General features: G+C 65.8%; 1 protein-coding gene across 5 annotated transcripts in view; it reads left to right on the top strand.

Moving 5' to 3' along the window:
* The first annotated feature begins 1,996 nt into the window (after positions 1-1,996).
* The window catches only part of MYO18A (myosin XVIIIA), a 32,935-nt gene continuing 17,256 nt past the window's right edge, over positions 1,997-17,675 (top strand). Inside the window, exons 1-18 of one of the 5 annotated variants that reach the window (XM_086475340.1) lie at positions 1,997-3,010; positions 10,459-10,521; positions 10,758-10,835; positions 11,233-11,373; positions 11,885-11,941; positions 12,517-12,604; positions 12,737-12,846; positions 12,925-13,101; positions 13,229-13,439; positions 13,718-13,860; positions 14,400-14,500; positions 14,591-14,654; positions 14,775-14,919; positions 15,289-15,309; positions 16,382-16,393; positions 16,930-17,106; positions 17,185-17,275; positions 17,366-17,558. In XM_086475340.1, coding sequence (XP_086331466.1) covers positions 1,997-3,010; positions 10,459-10,521; positions 10,758-10,835; positions 11,233-11,373; positions 11,885-11,941; positions 12,517-12,604; positions 12,737-12,846; positions 12,925-13,101; positions 13,229-13,439; positions 13,718-13,860; positions 14,400-14,500; positions 14,591-14,654; positions 14,775-14,919; positions 15,289-15,309; positions 16,382-16,393; positions 16,930-17,106; positions 17,185-17,275; positions 17,366-17,558 — 2,886 coding nt within the window. Of the gene's footprint in view, positions 3,011-10,458; positions 10,522-10,757; positions 10,836-11,232; positions 11,374-11,884; positions 11,942-12,516; positions 12,605-12,736; positions 12,847-12,924; positions 13,102-13,228; positions 13,440-13,717; positions 13,861-14,399; positions 14,501-14,590; positions 14,655-14,774; positions 14,920-15,288; positions 15,310-16,381; positions 16,394-16,929; positions 17,107-17,184; positions 17,276-17,365; positions 17,559-17,675 lie in introns of those variants that run through there. The other 4 variants (XM_086475342.1, XM_086475344.1, XM_086475343.1 and 1 more) reach the window with 4 other exon arrangements.

The following is a 17,675-nucleotide window of genomic DNA, read 5'->3' on the forward strand; positions in this document are numbered from 1 at the left end:
TGCTGCGGGTCACGGGAAGGAGCTGTGCCATCCCCGGGCTCAGGTCAGCGGTCACCCTGCAGCTGCTGTTTCTGGGAGAGGAGAAAGGGGCTGGCTTGTTTTCATATATTTTGGGGTCCTGCCCAGCCCAGGTCCTGGCTGTGGGTCTGGGCAAAGCACTGGGTGCTGCAGAAGAGGGCAGAACAGGCAGAGCTGCGAGGCTTAGTGGTGTGGGCAGAGCCGTGGCAGCCCCTCTGGCCGCGGGCAGGAGGCTCGGAGCTGGCAATTGCAGCCCGGCCGTGCTGCATGCCTGACCTTGTCCCTCCGACTGCTTGCCCTCACCACCTCGACCATATCATGCGCCCGGGGCCGGCGCCGTGCTGTGGCTTGCAGAGCTCTGCCCTTGCCTGCCTTGTGGCTGGGACTCTCCCAGACACGTGTGCTCCTGCCGTGGCCCCAAAGGGTGGCAGGCTTCAGGCAGTCCCCTGAACCCCTGTGGCTTTGCCAAGGCATGGCCGGGTTTCCTATGTCCCACTGAGTGTGCTCAGGGGTAGCGGGGACCACGTGCCCTTGCAGGGGGGGTGCCCCAGGCAGTGGTGGTGATGCAGCACTGATGCTGTGCTGGAGCCAAGGGGCAGCTTGGCATGGCGTGGCATGGCATGGTGTGGCATCCATGCACCCCCAGGTGCCCGCAGAGCCTGCACTGCCAGGATGGGCAGCGCTGCTCATCCCCACGGGCTGCCCAAAACTCATCCCCGCACCCATTGGAGAGCTCTAAAGCAGATGCTTCGAACATGGGGAGTTTTCCTGTTGTCCTTTGTGCCGAGGTTAAGTTCCTGCGCGGCTTCCTGCCCCGTTATATATAGCTGCCAGCCCGTCCCGCGCGGTGCTGCCGGCCGGCTGCTCCAGTTTGGAGTCGTTTATCCACAGCCCGAGCACTCGATGGAAGTTAGGGGGGGGCTGATGTGTACCAGTTGTCCTGGGGGTCCCAGAGCAGCCCCACGTAGGCCGAGGCTGTGGGTGCCCCCAGTGCTGGGTGCACGTAGGGTCTTCCAGGGTGGGGCCAGGGTTTCTGTCAGTCTGCGGTTTTGCCACCGGCTGGGTGCTCCCCACCCCCCCACCCCCCCCCGCCGCGGGATGCCCGAATGAAAGAGCGACTGTTCCTGGAGGTCACCGGCAGCGTCACGAGTTTCTACGTCGCCCTGGCTAAAATTAGACGCTTATCAGTGTTTCGGAGGGATGTGATTTTACAGGTTCCTGTTTATTAGAGCAGCCTTCACTTAGAGCCGTGTTTCCGGCTCCCTCCCCGGTGGGGACACTGCCCACGGCTGTCCCCTGCAGCTTTGCAGTGGCTGGGGCCGGGACAAGCAGCAGAGAGGCCTCTGTTTCTTCGACAAGGGGCTTTTGAACAAGTGGGCGAGATGCCTGTGGTGCCACAGCCGGCAGGGATGGGCGGTTTTGCCTGGGAAATGTCCATGCCGGTGGGAACTGCTGCAAATATAACGGGGATGCCTTCCTCCCCTGCCTGCCAGTGCTGCTCTGGAACGGCTCCTGAGCTGTGGGAGATGCTGGGGGTCTTGCCCGCAGTCAGCCCCGGTGCTGGCATGGGGATGCACAGGAGCGCCAGGCTTCTGGGCTTCTTCCAGGGCATCCCTGGGGGTACAGGGCCACCCTTATTGCATCCCTGGGGCTTGGTGCCAGCCAGGACAAGGGCACAGTGACCGGGGCAGTCTGAGAGCCCCACGGTGCTGCTGTCCTGGGGAGGGTGGCAACACTGGGACATGACCCCTGGGGCTGGGGGTGGCTGCTGGGTTGACCAGTGGCAGTGGCTGCTGGGGCGGCATGAGGGGTGGTGTAGTGGGTGTTGAGAGGGGTGGTGGGGTGGGTGTTGACTGTGCTGCTGTCTGATGAGACCCTTGCCTGTCTGTCCTTCTGCAGGCAGGTGGCCGTGCTGTGACCAGCACCCTGACCCAGCGCCCTGCCGTGGGGGCGAGTGCGCCCCAAGCTCCCTTCCACCATGTTCAACCTGATGAAGAAGGACAAAGAGAAGGATGGGGGCCGAAAGGAGAAGAAGGAAAAGAAGGAGAAGAAGGAGCGGATGTCGGCAGCTGAGCTCAAGAGCCTGGAGGAGATGAGCATGCGCCGGGGCTTCTTCAACCTCAACCGTGCCTCCAAGCGGGACTCCAAGACCCGCTTGGAGATCTCCAACCCCATCCCCATCAAGGTCGCCAGCGGCTCCGATCTGCACCTCACGGACATCGACTCCGACAGCAACCGGGGCAGCGTCATCTTGGACTCGGGCCACCTGAGCACGGCCAGCTCCAGTGACGATCTCAAGGTGGACGATGCCAACTTCAAGGGCTCGGTGCTGCAGCGGGCGGCCAAGTTCGGCTCGTTGGCCAAGCAGAACTCCCAGATGATCGTCAAACGCTTCTCCTTTTCCCAGAAGAGCCGGGACGAGAGCACTTCGGAAACGTCCACCCCCTCTGAGCACTCGGCAGCCCCCTCCCCGCAGGTGGAGGTGCGCACGCTCGAGACCCAGCTCGCCAAGCAAGGGCTCCCCCTAGGACACCCCTGCACCCCTCCCGCCACCTCCCTGCGTGCCAGAGTGCCGGAGCTCGTCGGCAAGAGGTTCCCCGCCGAGCTGCGGCTGCCCGCCTTGGTACCCCCACAGCCCCCTACCCCACGGCAGCTGGAGCTGCAGAGGCGCAACACCGGTGATTTCGGCTTCTCCCTACGCCGCACCACCATGCTGGACCGGGCACCCGACGGGCAGGTGTACCGGCGCGTTGTGCACTTTGCCGAACCTGGAGCCGGCACCAAAGACTTGGCGTTGGGGTTGGTGCCGGGTGACCGGTTGGTGGAGATCAACGGGCGAAACGTGGAGAACAAATCCCGAGATGAGATCGTGGAGATGATCCGGCAGTCAGGGGAGACGGTGCAGCTGAAGGTGCAGCCCATCCTGGAGCTGAGCGAGCTGAGCCGCTGCTGGCTGCGGGGCGGCCAGGGGACACGCCGTGCTGCCTGGGATGTGAGTAACACCGTCCCTGCCACGGGCCTGGTGCCCTGGGTTTCTGCTGGCCGCCAGCATCCTCGTGGTGGATGTTTGGGTTGGGAGGGGCAGTGGGAACTGGTGGGTGCCGGGGCTGCTCCAGCTGTGCCTGATGCACGGGGAGGAGCGGGAGGCTGTGGCTGGGATGCAGGGACGATGCCTGCCCGTGCCCTGGGACAGCAGAGTGGCTGCGAGGGCAGGTTTTGCATCAGGGCTTGTAAACTGGGACCGGTTGGTTTTGCCCCCCAAAATGCTCAGATGCTGCTGGGTTTGGTCTTGCTTCTGCTGGAGGGGCTCCGGAAGAGCCCAGCTCTCTGTCACCTGGGGGAGGTCTGTCCCCATCCGGTCACTGAGGCAGCACGGTCCAGCAGGGAAAGGAGCTTTGCACCTCGCTGCTGGGAAATCCCTAACGCTGCTTTGCAGGAGGGGTGCTGCCTGCCCCTCTGCCCGCCTCAGCCTCCCCATGTTGGGATCCCTCCCTGGGGACCAGGGAGGGCAGCGTGGCGTGTAGAGGGGACGGGAGCTGCTGACGGCGTGCGCAGCCCTGCGTGTGCGGCTGGCGCTGTATAAATAGAAACTTAATGGCTGGGTGACCCACATCTCTTGCGCAAGCTGCCCAGCGCTGCTGACCCTGCCGCAGGCTAACCAGCACCCTGGCCGGCTGGCGTCCCAGCGGAGGCCCCCCCAAATGCCGACAGCCTGCAGGGATGGACTCCCTCCGTGGTGGCAGCGGGGTGCAGCAGCGTGGCGTTGGTTTGGCTTATAACTGGGCTTGTTTAGTGTACTTTTAAGCCTTCCTTATGGAGAGGAGGGTGCCTGTGTCTGCGGAGCAGGTCGCCTGCACTAGAGGAAGCTGTGCTGAGCGTGGTGGGGCCCTGTTCTCATGGGGTGTTGACTGGAACGGAGCGAGGGTGGCCGCGGTGAGGCCATGGTGGTGGCCGTGGGGTTCCATGTGCTCCCCGAGCAGACGCCGGGGCTGCGGGGTGGAGTCTGCGTCGAGCTGGAGCTCTGGCTTTCCAGCAGCTCCTCCCCAGAGCCCGGCAGCGTCACCGGGCAATGCCGGCTGTGCTGCCGGGATAACCCCATGCCGGATAACCCTGTGGGGCTGGGGAGCACGGCTGCCGCCCTTGCTGCAGCACGCCGGCATGGGGCAGGTGCGTGTTCGATGACAGCACGTGGGGGCCGGCGAGGGGCTTGTGCCCACCAAGAGCACGGTGGTGTGGCTGGGAAAGGGGAAGAGGAGACGCCGATGTCCTTGGGGCTGCGGGGGAGAGGCCGCCGCATACGGTCTGGTGTGGTTAGATGGCATCAGCTGGAGGAAACCAGCCAGAGGGGTGGCAGCGACCGTGTTTGTGGCATCTTTGGGTGCCACTGCAGCACGAGCACCTCCCGGCACGGGATGCTGTCCTCCTCCTGCATGGTGCAAGGGTGCACCAGGAGCACGTGCTGCCGCTTTGCTGGTGCTGGGGAGCCGAGGCTGTGGTGCAGGGTACGGTCAGGGGTCCCTCACCCAGCGGGGCCACGCAAGGTGCCAGCGCACAGGGAGGCCCGGCTCTTCCCCAGGCCCTGCTAAGCTCCCTGGAATGTTTCTGGTCCTAATTTAAATAAAAATGATCCTTTTTGAAACAGGAAATTATAGACATATTTTGGGCCGTTGCTCTGGAAGCCCCTCCCCGGCTGGAGCAGGGATGGTGCTGGGCTCCCTGCGTACTGCAGGGGGTTTAACCCCCTCGGCGGGGTCTGTGCCAAACCACCCTCGTCCCTGTGGACCCTCACCACAGCTGGGCAGGGGCAGCACCCGCCGCATCTGGGAGGGGGTCTCAGCTCGGTGCTGTGGGGTGCATGGGGGGCCAGCTGGCAGCACGGTGTGGCTGGGCATCAGGGACTGGGTGAAACCACCCCACCATGTCCCAGCCTTGCTCCTGGCGTGGGGCAGCCGGACTGGCTCAGCTCCATGCTTGTATTTATTTATTTACCGGTGAAATTCCTCTGGCAGGGCCCAGGCATGCGTTGGCCGGACAGAAATATTCCGGAAACGCCTCCGGCTGCTCCAGCGCTTCGGTGGGACCACAGGCATTCCGCAGCCGCGCTGGCAGACCCCATGGGCCATGCTTGCCTGCTGGCCATGGGCACCCTGGTCCCCAGAGGTTGCTGTCCCCAGGGTGCAAGGTCACCATGCCATGGTGTGGCTGGGTGCCGGCTCTTTGCCATGCCCCACGTCCCACAGGGGGCTCCATGGGGACGTTGGAGGTCATGGGGTGGGGGCTGTGGGACTCCCATCGTGCCAGAGGCAGAGGTGTGTTCTCCTTTTGTCCATGCTTCCTCCAGGGGAAGTTCTTGGCTTGTCTCTTCCTCTGCCCTCACCGTAGGGATGGTGCTGTTGGGGTGTCCCCAGTGTGGGCGTCCCTGAGGGGCTGGAAGGCTCACCCGCCGGGTTGGTGCATCTCCACCGAAGTTCCCGGTGGAGGAATGAGAGGAATCTGCTGGCCAGGCAGAAACACTGCCTTGACTCCAAGGCCGTGTCCGGTGGAGATGGTCTGCGAGAGCCAGGCTCCTCCCCAGCTCCGTGCCCTGCCTCGGGGATGCTGGGGACCCCCTGGAAGGCAGGACCACTTGCATCGCCTGGGTCTGTGAAGGTTTGGCTCGCCGTGGAGGGGGCTGTGGTGGCTCTGCATGCCGGGGCTGGGCTGGTGCCGTCACCGAAGCCTCTTGTTCCTGCTGTCAGGGGATGTGACTGCACCTTTTTGCTAACAACCCAGTGGCTGCTGCCAGCGCGACCTGGGGACACTGCGGGGACCCTTGACTGCGTCGTGCCAGCCCTGCCAAGGGTGTTTGCCGTAGCCTCTCCCTGGTGTGTCCCTGGTGCGGAGAGAGGCGCTGGGGCTGCTGTGTAGTGCCAGCCCCAGGGTTGTGCTGCGAAACCTGGCCCTAACTTGGGCCGGGAGGGACGTGACCCGATGCCGGCGTCCCCAGCATGAGGTTTTGCAGCCTGCCATTGGCACAGCCCTCCCCATCAGGCTGAGACCTCCTGCTCCTTCCAGGAGTGTTTTTTGGCTCTGGGAACATCTGTGTCCCTGGGGTCGAGCAGGGATCTGCTTGGGTGCCGGCTGGGGTGCCCGCCATGCCGGTGCCCAGGCGGTCACTGCCTCTCCTCCACGCCGCTGGCTCCCCGCCACCGGCCTCCTCCCGGCAGCCCCCGCGCGGGGAGGCCCCCGGCCCCTCACCCTCCGCCCCGCTCCCACTGTTTCCAGGGAGACCTTGGACCTCCAGAGGCAGCTTTGCGGTGAAAGTGGCTTTACCGTGGGCTGCCATGCTGGGCCGGGGGGCTGCTGGGCCGGCACGCATCCGTGGTGTGCCAGCCCTCACCTTGGGATGGGGGGCTGTCCGTCCCCAGCAGCGTTTTGGGGGGGCTGTTGTGTTCATGAGAAAGCAAAAGGAGGAGCAAGCGGTGTCAGAGCTGCACCGCCCCGCACGATGCCGGACACCCCGCTCCGACACCAGGCACCCCGCCGTGGGACCCCGGGGTGTGGGAGCATGCAACCCCATTCCTTGCGGTGCAGGATCCCCCCCTGGTTCCCCCCAGCCCCACAGCTACGCTTGGCCTAGGGGTGTCTTTTCCTGCTCCCCCCGGGGCTGGCGGTGGGACGGAGGCCGAGCAGTTCCCCCCGCGGCAGCCCGTGAGCCCACATCACTTCCTCCGGCGGCGGCAGCGGCGGCGGCGGTGGTGGCGGTGGTGGCGAGGCCTCGCTGCCTGTGTGTGTCCCCCCCAGCGCTCCCTCCAACTGCTGCGCGCGCCGGCGGGGCCCTCGCATTCCTTGGCTATTTTTAGGGTGGCCCTATCAGCCCAGCTGTCCCCGCGCCGCCGGCTGCCGCCCCGTTAGTGCCTTTCCCACCGCGCTGTGCCACGCTCGCCCCGGCGGAAACTCCGCTCCCGGCTCACCCCAACCCGGCGGTAAGGTGGGGACCCCCCGGCGTGACCAGCACGGCATGGGGGAGCACGAGGGGGGCACGTGGGAGACAGTCCCGGCACCGGGGTCAGGGGCCATGAGGCCCCTGGGGTGCTTTGGCGATCAGGGGCTGTTTCTTGCAGCCCACCGAGGACCCCAATGCCGATGCTCTTGGGGGACCTTTGGGGTAGTGCCAAGCTGTGTGGAGGTGGGAGCGCCGTGGGCAGAGAGTTTGGGGGCTCTGACCCACAGGCAGGTTCGTCTCCGGACCCCCATGCCCAGCCTGTACTCTGGGTGCTGACGTTTCAAATGTGGTGACGGGGGGGTACAGGGGACCCCTCGGGGCTGGGGCAGTGTAACCCCAGAAAGGCGGGTTAGTTCAGTGGCTGGGTGCTCCTCTGCACCGTGCCTGGCCCTGGGAGGGGGAGTACTCCCCAATGGCCCTGGGCATGACCCCCCCGGATTTCAGAGTGCGGCGCTAGCTGGGGCGGTGGGTCCCCACCAGGGCTGCCCAGTCACTGGCACAGGCTCAGGCTCAGAATAAACCCTGGCTGTCCAGGCAAGCATGGTCCTCGGGGCAGAAAATATCCCTTCCCTCACCCTGGCATTTGCTTACTGCAGCGGGCTGGCCCGCCCAGGGGAGGAAACTGGGGCACGGTCCTGTGGCCTGACTAAAGGGGCTTTTTTTTGCACGATGAGTTTTGTTGGGTCTCAGCCTGGCCACCTGCCTGTCCCCAGGGCCCTTCCTATAGGCACTGCCTGTTCATATGCTGAACGGGGCCAGGTGGGCTCAGACCCCCATTCCTGAGGGTCCTGGGTTCCCAGGGCCAGTGGGGAAGGGCATGTGCTTGTACACTGTGCCGTGGTTTAGCATGCTGGCCCCGGCCCGTCTCACCTCTCCCTCTCTCCCCAGCCAGGGCTGCGGCTCCATGAGACATCGCCATGGCGTTTTCATCCCGGTTTGCATTCTGGGAGCAGAAGGGAAGTCTCTTGCACGTTTGCCCTCACCCCGCATTTGGGTCACGCTGCCGCAGGCTGCCATCCAGCTCCCCCAGTTTGCCCAGTGCCAGCACCACGTTCGGAGCGGTGCTTCCCGCCTCTCGCTGCGCTGCCACGCCGGAGGCTTGCGCTGAGCAAATGGGGACCTGCCCCGTGCCCCACTGCAGCATGGCTGTGGTCACCGACGCGGCCACGCGTGCGATTGCTAACGCCGTCACTAACGACCGCTTTGCGAGTGGCTGGTGCAGCCTCTAACACGGTGTGAGCCGCGTCGGTGCTGCTGGCCAGCCCCGAGCGCTTGCAGGAGCTGTGGGATGGCGAGTTGTGTGGCCACGGCTGAGCCTTGGAGCTCAGAGGCATGGCCCAGGGCAGGGGAGGGTTTCGCTGCCCACCGCCTCCAAGACCCCTGGTCGCCCAGCTCAGCAGGGAGCTGGCATGTCCCGTGGTGTGGCTGCCACAGAGATTAGCTGGTGACACTTAAAACGTGCTGTGACGCCCGGCGGGGTGACGTGCAGAAAGGCAGAGCCCCCGCAGAGAGCGGTGATGGGGCTCTCTGTACCAGCTGCATGCGAGGAGGGGGCCTGGGCCAGGCGGGCAGAGTGCTTTCCTCTCCCACCTTTGGGGTTTGCGATAACCAGGGCACAGCTCTGTGCTTCCCTCCCTTTTTTTGGCTGCTGGGAAGCCTGGAAGGACACATGTCCTCATCCCTGGGGCAGCAACGGGCTGCAAATTTGGGCTGTTTCATGCAGAAGCCTCCTGCCCCCCTAACACGGAGTGCTGGCCCCGGTGGCTTTTCCCAGTCCCTGTGGCTTTTCTGGCAGCATGGCCCCGCGGTGGGCTGAAACACGTTCCTCTTGTTTGTCTGACCCTCAGGTCAAGGACGAGGACAAATCCTTAGCTGTGAAAAGACCCGGGAAGGAGGATGGGGCTGTAAGTGTCGCAGGGCACGGGCAGGGTGGAGCTGTGTCGTGGATGGGGCTCACCCTTGGTGGGGACAGACCCTGTGCCAGGGCTTGGGGACATCACAGAGGGTCGTGGCCTCAGCATCTTCCCCCTGCCCGGCACCCGCCCTGGTCCCTGGGGAGTGCTGGTGGCCACTCCAGGACAACGTGTGGAGGGTGATGGGTGTTTTTGGTAGGGGTGCCTGGCTGTCGGCACACGGCGATCTCTCCCCCTCCATCTCCCTGGGGCTTGTCCCTGCCTTGCCCACCCCGGCAGGATGGTGGGTCGGTGCCTGCCCCACGGTTACAGTGGCATCTGCCCACCAAAGCTGTTGGTGGAGGAAATCTTGCGGCTCGCCCTGCACGTTGCAGAGAGGCTGCTGGTGCACCGAGTGCTGAGTTTTACCCTCGTACTGGCAGCTCAAGGGTCAACGGGCCCCTGCGTGCGCGCCTGGGGAGGTCACCATTGCTCCCTGCCCTGGGGTCTGGTGGGGGGCTGTAGGCTGGCTGGGGAAGGGGACTGGGTGCTGCATCCCTCGGTGTCGGGGTCAGGCTGGGAGCTGCCCTCCCGTGGCCGGGCACGAAGCCTCGGGCACCGCCATGTCCCAAGCAGCGGGTGCTTGCGGTGGCAGGCACCGCACCGCTGGACTTCCACTCACACCAGTTTCGTTGTGGCTGCAGTCAGAGAGCCCGAAGGATGGGGCATCTGCACCCCCGAATCCTGAACCCCCGAATCCTGAGCCCCCGAAGAGCCCCGAGCCTCCCCCTGGGCGAGGGAAGAGCCCAGAGCCAGTGCTGAATGGGGCAGCCGTGAACGGGCTGGAGGGCCCAACTGCCGAGGCTCAGGGGGACGATGGCCAGGGGCTGTCCCGCCGCAAGGTGGTCCGGGTAGTGCGCAAGGTGGTCCGCAAAGTCCTGCCAGGGGAGGACACTGGCAGTGCCAAGGAGCTGGGGCGAGATGCCAAGTCTCCCGAGCCGGTGCCACCTCCCAGGAAGGAAGAGACGGGCCGTCCCGCCATCCCAGCTCCTCCCGCAGCGCCGCCTCCCCCTGCTGTGCCGGCAGCCCCCGCCAAGCCGGAGCCCAAGGATGAGATCTCAGCGGGGCTTAAAACCCTCATGGCAAAGGGCAAAACCAAAGAGCACCGGCTCCGGCTCCGGCCAGGGGACAGGCGGGAGGAGAAGTCCCCCGAGCCGGCTGGGAGGGACACGAAGCTGTCCCTGTCCCCGGGCACTGAAGCCAAGGCAGAGCCGCTGGTGCAGCCTTCGGGAGGGAAAGTGGAGCCGGCAAAGGTGGCCGCTCCGAAACCCACCGCCCTGGAGAGGCACAAGGTACCGGTGTGTGCACGGTGGGGGATGCTGTAATACGGCAGCGGGGTTGTGCCGCCCGGCACAGCATGGTGTGAGCTCACCCGCATGGTTTGCAGTGGTTTTGGGGTTTGCGGTGCTGGGGCGGGGGGTCACTTCTCAGGGCACTTGTGTGCGCTGTGGCCACCCCGTCACACTGCTCCTTGTCTTCCTCCCCCCGGCTCATGTGGAGAAGAAGCTGCAGCCTGGCGAGAAGCGGTCAACCGCCGCGAAAACCACCCCGGCACCCCCCCAGCAGGTGTGTGGGAGCAGGGACCCACGTCCTCGGGCATTAGGGGTTATGCACCGGTATCCCGGCTGTGCCAGCCTTGGCACCGGTGGGTCTGTGCCAGCCTTTGCCCTGGTACCCACCCTGAGCGCCGGGGGGCTGCAGGGCTGGGAAAGCCTTTGCGATAGCCCCTCTGGCACCTGCGTGTTGCAAGCGCTGGGGGCTGCGGGACGGCCCTCCTGGTGCTAACGGTGCTCTGCCTCCAGGCTGCCCCCGGCCCCGCGTCCCAGCTGAGCCCGTCGGAGGAGGCACAGCGCCGGCTGGAGAGGATCTTCACCGCTTCTGTAATTCCAGGGGCGTTGGTGCTCGCGTGCCACCCACCCGGGGACAGGGAGGCATGGGCAGCGTGCGGCTGCCCTGGCCGTGCCATCTGCTCCGCGTGGGGTGATTGTACCCCTGTGCCTGGCCACCAGCCCTGTGGTCCCTCTCTGGGTGGCACCAGGAGCAGGGGTTGGATGACCGGGGCTGCTGGTGGGTTTGGGGTTGCCATCTGGACCCGCGTGCCTAGCTTTGGGGAGCTGAGAGGCCCAGCAGCCCCCACTGGTGGGGCGATGCCCAGGTGGTGCCGTGGGGATTGTGGCCAAGCCGGGGCCCTGCGATGCGTCAGGGTGCTGCTGCTGCTGCTCTCTGCCTCTCACCCCCTCTCTTCTCCTTTCTCTCCTCCTTCCTCGCTGCTGTTAGCTGGACCCCGCCGCCTCTGCCTCGGCACCCAGCCAGGTACCGTACCCCCGTCCTCAGGAGCCCTCTGCCTCCGCCGGCGACCCCCCGCCGTCCTCTGTCTGCCGCTGGGCTGGCGTCTGTGCCCGCGCCTCATGCTGGAGTGTAAGGCTTTCCCCGTCCTGCCCTGCTCTGTGGGCTGTCGCGTCACCCACCGGGCTGGAGGGTGCCTCTCCCCAGTGGGGCCCTGCCGGGGAGCTGGGCATCCCAGGAGGGTGCTCTTGGTGGAGGTGTTACGGCTGGGGTGGGCAGGGGTGCGGAGCAGGATGGAAAGGTGGAGGGCACCCGGCGTAGGCAGGATGCATGGCTCGTGCCGAAGCAGCCGTGGCGCGCGGTGCTGGCAGAGCTCACAGTGGGTTGGCGCAGTGGCCCCCAGTCCCAGGGCTTTGGTGGCACAGCCTCGTGGCTGACGTCCTTCTCGGCTTCATGTGTCCCCAGCGTCGCGCTGGACCTGCCACTCCGCTGGCTGCAGCGGTGGCCGCGGCACCGGGAGTGCCCGCAGGATTTGGCACAGCGGCGCTTTGCCCCTGCTCGCTTCCCCACGCCGCTTTCTGTGCTGTCTGTGGGGCAGGGATTAAGCCTTCTCGCCTTCACCTCCGTCTCTCGGCCTCACCAGGGTCAAGCGGACGATGCCCCGGCAGCCCCCTTTGGCCCCGTCCTTGCTGCAGCTCAGGTTTGGCTTTAGGACTCGCTCTGCTCCTGGGTGATGGGGACGTCCCCGCCGTGCCGGCTGTGCCAGCCTGGCATTTCCCATGCCGCGGTACTCTGCCATCACTGTGCCATGTCCTGTGTCCCTTCATTATATCCCTTCAGTGTGTCGTGTCCTGTGTCCCTACGGCGTGTCCCTGCAGCATGTCCCACATCCCCACGGCATGCCCGGTGTCCTTGCATCCCAACACGTGGCTGGCATGGGTGCCTGCTCTCCAGGCTGCAGTTTGGGAGCTTGGCCTTTCCAGGCTTGCCCAAGGTGGCCGTGGTGAATGGGCTACCGTGACTTTATGTCTGCCCTGAGCCGTGGCAGTGCCCTGGTAGTCTCCGCAGCCCCAAGCCCACTGGGGTCCCTGGGGGCAGCGGCCAAGCTGGGGACACATGCTGGGAGGGCTTGGGGCTTGCGGCAGGTGGTTGTGGCTGCCCAGCACATGGCCCCGTAGCCAGACAGCCCGGCTCTCTCCAGCCCCAGGGATATGGGGAGGGGGTGAGATGGGGGGGCAGGTGACCACGACTGCCCCACATCCCGCCGTCCCACAGGCCAAGACGGAGGAGCAGATAGCAGCCGAGGAGGCCTGGTACGAGACTGAGAAGGTGTGGCTGGTGCACAGGGATGGCTTCTCCTTGGGTGAGTCATGGGTCAGCCCGGTGCCACCGGGACATGGGGCACCCCGTCCTTCCCGTGGCACAGCGAGCCCCTCCAGCCCGGCTGTGCTGTCCCCGGGGGGCTGCTCCACTGAGCACCCGGTGTCCCTCGCAGGCAGCCAGCTGCGGCTGGAGGAGGGCAGCCCCCTGCCTGAGGGCAAGGTGAAGGTGAAGCTGGACCACGACGGAGCCGTCCTGGAGGTGGAGGAGGACGATGTGGAGAAGGTAGGGCTGCGGGGTGGGGGATGGCGGGGCAGACCCCCCCCGTTCCCCACCTGACACTGCCCTCCACCTTGCTGTCAGGCGAACCCCCCCTCCTGTGACCGCGTGGAGGACCTGGCCAGCCTCCTCTACCTCAACGAGTCCAGCGTGCTGCACACGCTGCGGCAGCGCTACGGCGGCAACCTGCTGCACACCTACGCCGGCCCCACCATGGTCATCATCAACCCTCTGAGCTCCCCCTCCATGTACTCTGAGAAGGTGACCCTGCTGCCGGGGTGGGAAACCGGAGGGGACAGGCGTCTGGGAGCCATGCCCTGCGCAGAGGGAGCCGGTGGGGGGTGGCGGGGTGCTGACCCTCGCCCGCTTCCCCCCTTCTCCCTACCAGGTCATGCACATGTTCAAAGGGTGTCGCAGGGAGGACACATCCCCGCACATCTACGCGGTGGCCCAGGCTGCCTACCGCAGCATGCTGATGAGCCGCCAGGACCAGGCGGTCGTGCTGCTGGGCGCCAGCGGCAGCGGCAAAACCACCAACTGCCAGCACCTCGTCCAGTACCTCGCCACCATCGCCGGCAGCACCGGCAAGGTCTTCTCCGGTGAGTCCCCGGAGGGGTGCGGGGTCCCCGTGCCGCCCGTGCACGCCCCTTGCTTTGCGGTCACCGCACCCGCCAGCCGCCCGCACCCGGCATCGACCAGACACACGCCACACGGCGCACTTTCACTTTCTCACGCCGGTCCCTTTACCGCGCTCTCGAGGGCTGCCGCGGCGCGGAGCACGGCACAGGAGCAGCAGCGCTTGCCCGGCCAGCGGTGCCGGCTCCGGCCGCCCGCCGCACAGCCCCTGCACCCCACCGCCCCGCTTCTCTTCCCGCAGCGGAGAAGTGGCAGGCTCTCTACACCATCCTGGAGGCTTTTGGCAATAGCAGCACCGGCATGAACGGCAACGCCACCCGCTTCTCCCAGATCATCTCTCTGGACTTCGACCAGGCTGGGCAGGTGGCATCCGCCTCCGTACAGGTGAGGGGGCCAGGGTGGCCCCCCTTGGCACGAGAGCCAGTCCATCCTCACCGGGGCGGCTCCCCTTGGCGCAGTAGTCTGTCCATCCTCGCCAGGGTGTTTCCTTCTGGCAGCCCGGCCGTGCGCTCGGCTGCAGATCCCCGCCAGCTGCCCGGCCGTGCTCACAGTGCTCAGCAGCCAGGCATCCTGCTCTCCTCTTTGTTCACACCCAGACGTGCACAGATGAGATCGACTCCCTGGCCTTGCTGAGTTAGCCCCCGTATCAGGGTGTCTTTTTTCTGGTATGGTAACTGCAGAGCCCTTAAAATTCAAGAGAGCCTCTTCATGCTCCTGTAGTAGCAGACACCCCAGGAGAGGAGATGCTCGTGGGTTGCTTGGATGATGTTTGCATTCATACGATGCCCTGCAGTGGATGGGAGACCATCACGTCTCTGCAGGGACCCTGGGCAGGCAGCAAGGATGAGGCCAGGGTGGGCTGGAGGGGTTTCAGTGGGAGCAGGGCCCTCGGAGACAGTTCCCAACCCTCCCACCTCTGCCAGACGCTGCTGCTGGAGAAGCTGCGTGTCGCCAAGCGCCCGGCCAACGAGGCCACCTTCAACATCTTCTACTACCTGCTGGCCTGCTCTGACAGTGCCCTGCGGTGAGCTGTGGAGGGGCAAGGGCACGGCTTCTGGCCCGGGGAGCTCCAGTGTCTCCCACACAGGGCCAATCTCGGTGTTTATCCCCGCAGGACTGAGCTTCACTTCAACCACCTGGCAGAGAACAATGTCTTCGGCATCATGCCCCTCTCCAAGGTCACTGCTATGGGTCTGGGTGGGGGGCTGCCGGGGGGGAATGAGATTCCCTGGCCCATTCGGGTGCTGGGGGAGGCAGAGGTGGGCTCTCACACTGGTGGCTCCTGTTGCTCTCCGCAGCCAGAGGAAAAGCAGAAGGCAACCCAGCAGTTCAACAAGCTGCAGGCTGCCATGAAGGTGATGGGCATCTCCATCGATGAGCAGAAAGCCTTCTGGCTCGTCTTGGGGGCCATTTATCATCTAGGGGCCGCCGGGGCCACAAAAGGTAATGAGCTCGTCAGGGCTGGGAGGCATTAACGAGCCAAGGCTTGGGGCTGATGGCTCCATGGGGTCCTGGAGCGATCACCAGCACCTCAACAGCTTGCAAACAGCCCCCCTGGTGTGGCCAAGCCCTGGGTGGGTGTTGGGGGCTGTGTCAGCTGAGAGACAGTGCCCTGCCACCCTGGGCGCTCTGGGGCACCCGGCTTTGCCCCCTCGGTCAGTGTGGTCCCACTGGCTGGTGGGAATCGAACACCCCCAGACCCTGGGCTCGCCCCTGCCAACTTGGGGGACCAGGGGCCTGGCTGGGGCTGAGGGAGTTGGGGTGTGTCCCCTGTCCCCAGCGTAACATCTGTCCCCCCTGTCCTCCCCGCAGAGCCACTGGCAGACGGAGCTGGTAATCGGAGCTGCGGGGGGGCTCTGCTCTGGGTGGTACCGTGCGGTGCTGGTTTTGGGGCTGAAATGGGGGCTTGGGATGCTGCTGGTGTGCCGGGACAAACCCTGACCCCCAGCTGGGTCCCGGCAGCCTCAAATTTGCCCGCTGCCCGTCAGGATCCCCCCCACCCGTTCCTCTTGGCACCATTGGTGGCGTGAGGCAGGGCTTCCCCGGCACCCAGAGCTCACCATGGGCTGCTCTGATGGGCACCAGCTTCGCTCACTGTCCCTGGGGGTGGTGAATTCGGCTTCGTTGGGTTGCTCTTCTCCCCGTGGGTCTTTCACGGTGCTGGAAGCCCCCATGGTGCTGCACGCTGGCGGGAGGGCCTGGGCATGGCACACCCAAAATGGGCACCTGGAGATGGTGGCTGCTGCACCGAGGGAATTTGTAGCCCCCCAGGGGAAAAGATGAGTCGGGGATGGGGAGGCAGAGACTGGAGGGGTCCCGGGGGCGCAGCGGGGTGCAGTGCTGGCCCATGGGGTGTTTCGAGGCACTAGAGGGCAGCAGGACCCCGCTGCAGCCACCGCGGTGGGATGCTCGGCCACCTCGGGAGCCTCTTCATGGGGGTCTGCTGGGGGGGAACTCCAGGTCCTGCTCGGGAGGGGGAGCATCCCTGCATCCTGCTCGGGGTGAGCATCCCAGCCCCAGCTCTGTGCTGCTCGTGGTCACTGGGGATGCTCAGAGCCAGCTCAGCCCCACCAGCCCCCATTTCCTTGGCCCCTTGACACTTGTACTGGGCTGGATCCAACAGCTGCTCCCCATGCTCCGGGGCAGAGCTGAGCTGCTCCCCCCCACTGCGCACGGTGACGGCTGGGGCTCACAGGGGAAGGGCCCCCCACGTCGGGTCACGGCATCTCACTGCAGCGATGGCTGGGGGGAGAGCGGGCTTGGCATGTGCGTGGCGTGGCGGTGCCTGCGCGTGGCGTGTTTCGGCAGGAGGGCGTCCCCGTGCCGCGTGTCCGCGCTGTCACGTGCCGTTGTTTCTAACCCCTGTCTCTGTTCGCATGGTGCATGCTGCCCTTTTGCAATGCAGACGCCGACGAAGGTAAAGTCTCGTTCTCCGCCCGTGTCTCTGGCTTCCCCCTCCCATGTGCCACCGCCTTCCTGCTGCCCTGTCCCTTCATGTCACCATTAACCTGCTGCCGCCTCCCCTGTCCTCCCCCCCCCGGCATCCATGCGCTTGTGTCCGGCAGCCGCGGTCTGTCCTGCCACGTTGTGGCGGGGCTGCTCGGTGCATGTGGCCAAGCAGGGACACGTCCCCGTGCTGGGGCAGCTCAGAGTCCCGCACTGGCGCAGGCCTCAGGGGCCCCCGGGCAGTGGTGGTGAGGGGTGACCCCCACTCCCCACCCCGTGGCGTGGCTCTGAGCTCAGCCCTGCAGAGGCACCAAGCTGTTCACCCCCCATCTCCTCTAAATCAGACCCCAAAACACGGCTCTCCGGTGCCAGCCATGTGCTCCCACTGTGCACAGCATCCCCAGTCCACTTTGAGGGACCCTGAGACCATCCTATGTCTGGCTGGAAATGCCCCCCCATTTGGGGGGATGCCCCGGCCGGTGCTGAGCTCCCTTCTCCACCCTCCAGCTGGGAGGAAGCAGTTTGCACGGCACGAGTGGGCTCAGAAAGCTGCCTACCTGCTGGGCTGCAGCCTGGAGGAGCTCTCCTCCTCCATCTTCAAGCACCAGCCCAAGGGCACCCTGCAGCGATCCACCTCCTTCCGACAGGGCCCCGATGACCCCCCTCTGGGCGACGGTGGCACAGGTAGGCTGAGGGACGGTGGGGACAGTGGGTGGCCCTGGGTGATGCTGGGCTGGGGACACTCAGGGTTGCCTTGGCCAGGTCCCAAGGTGACGGCGCTGGAGTGCCTGGAGGGCATGGCGGCCGGCTTGTACTCTGAGCTCTTCACCCTCCTCATCTCCCTCCTCAACAGGTACGTGCTGGGGGGCCGGGGGGAGAGCTGGGGGGGGGGGGGGGCCTGGCAGCACCCACTCACCCCGCTGTGTCTTTTTGTCTCCCACAGGGCGCTGAAGTCGAGCCAGCACTCGGTGTGCTCGGTGACGGTGGTGGATACCCCCGGGGCGCAAAACCCCGAGCTGGCGGGGCAGAGCCGGGGGGCCACCTTCGAGGAGCTCTGCCACAACTACGCCCAGGAGCGCCTGCAGCTCCTCTTCCACCAGCGCACCTTCGCCCGCGAGCTGGAGCGCTACAAGGAGGTAACGGGGATGCCCAGGGCTGCCATCGCCTCCTGCCCTCCGCTCCCTTCTCTGTGCGAGCATCTCCTACATTCCCTGCCCTGATTTCTTACCCGGTGGTTGCTCTGGACTGATCCA

Source organism: Leptosomus discolor, chromosome 18 (genome assembly GCF_034619465.1).
Source record: "Leptosomus discolor isolate bLepDis1 chromosome 18, bLepDis1.hap2, whole genome shotgun sequence".
Taxonomy (NCBI): domain Eukaryota; kingdom Metazoa; phylum Chordata; class Aves; order Leptosomiformes; family Leptosomidae; genus Leptosomus; species Leptosomus discolor.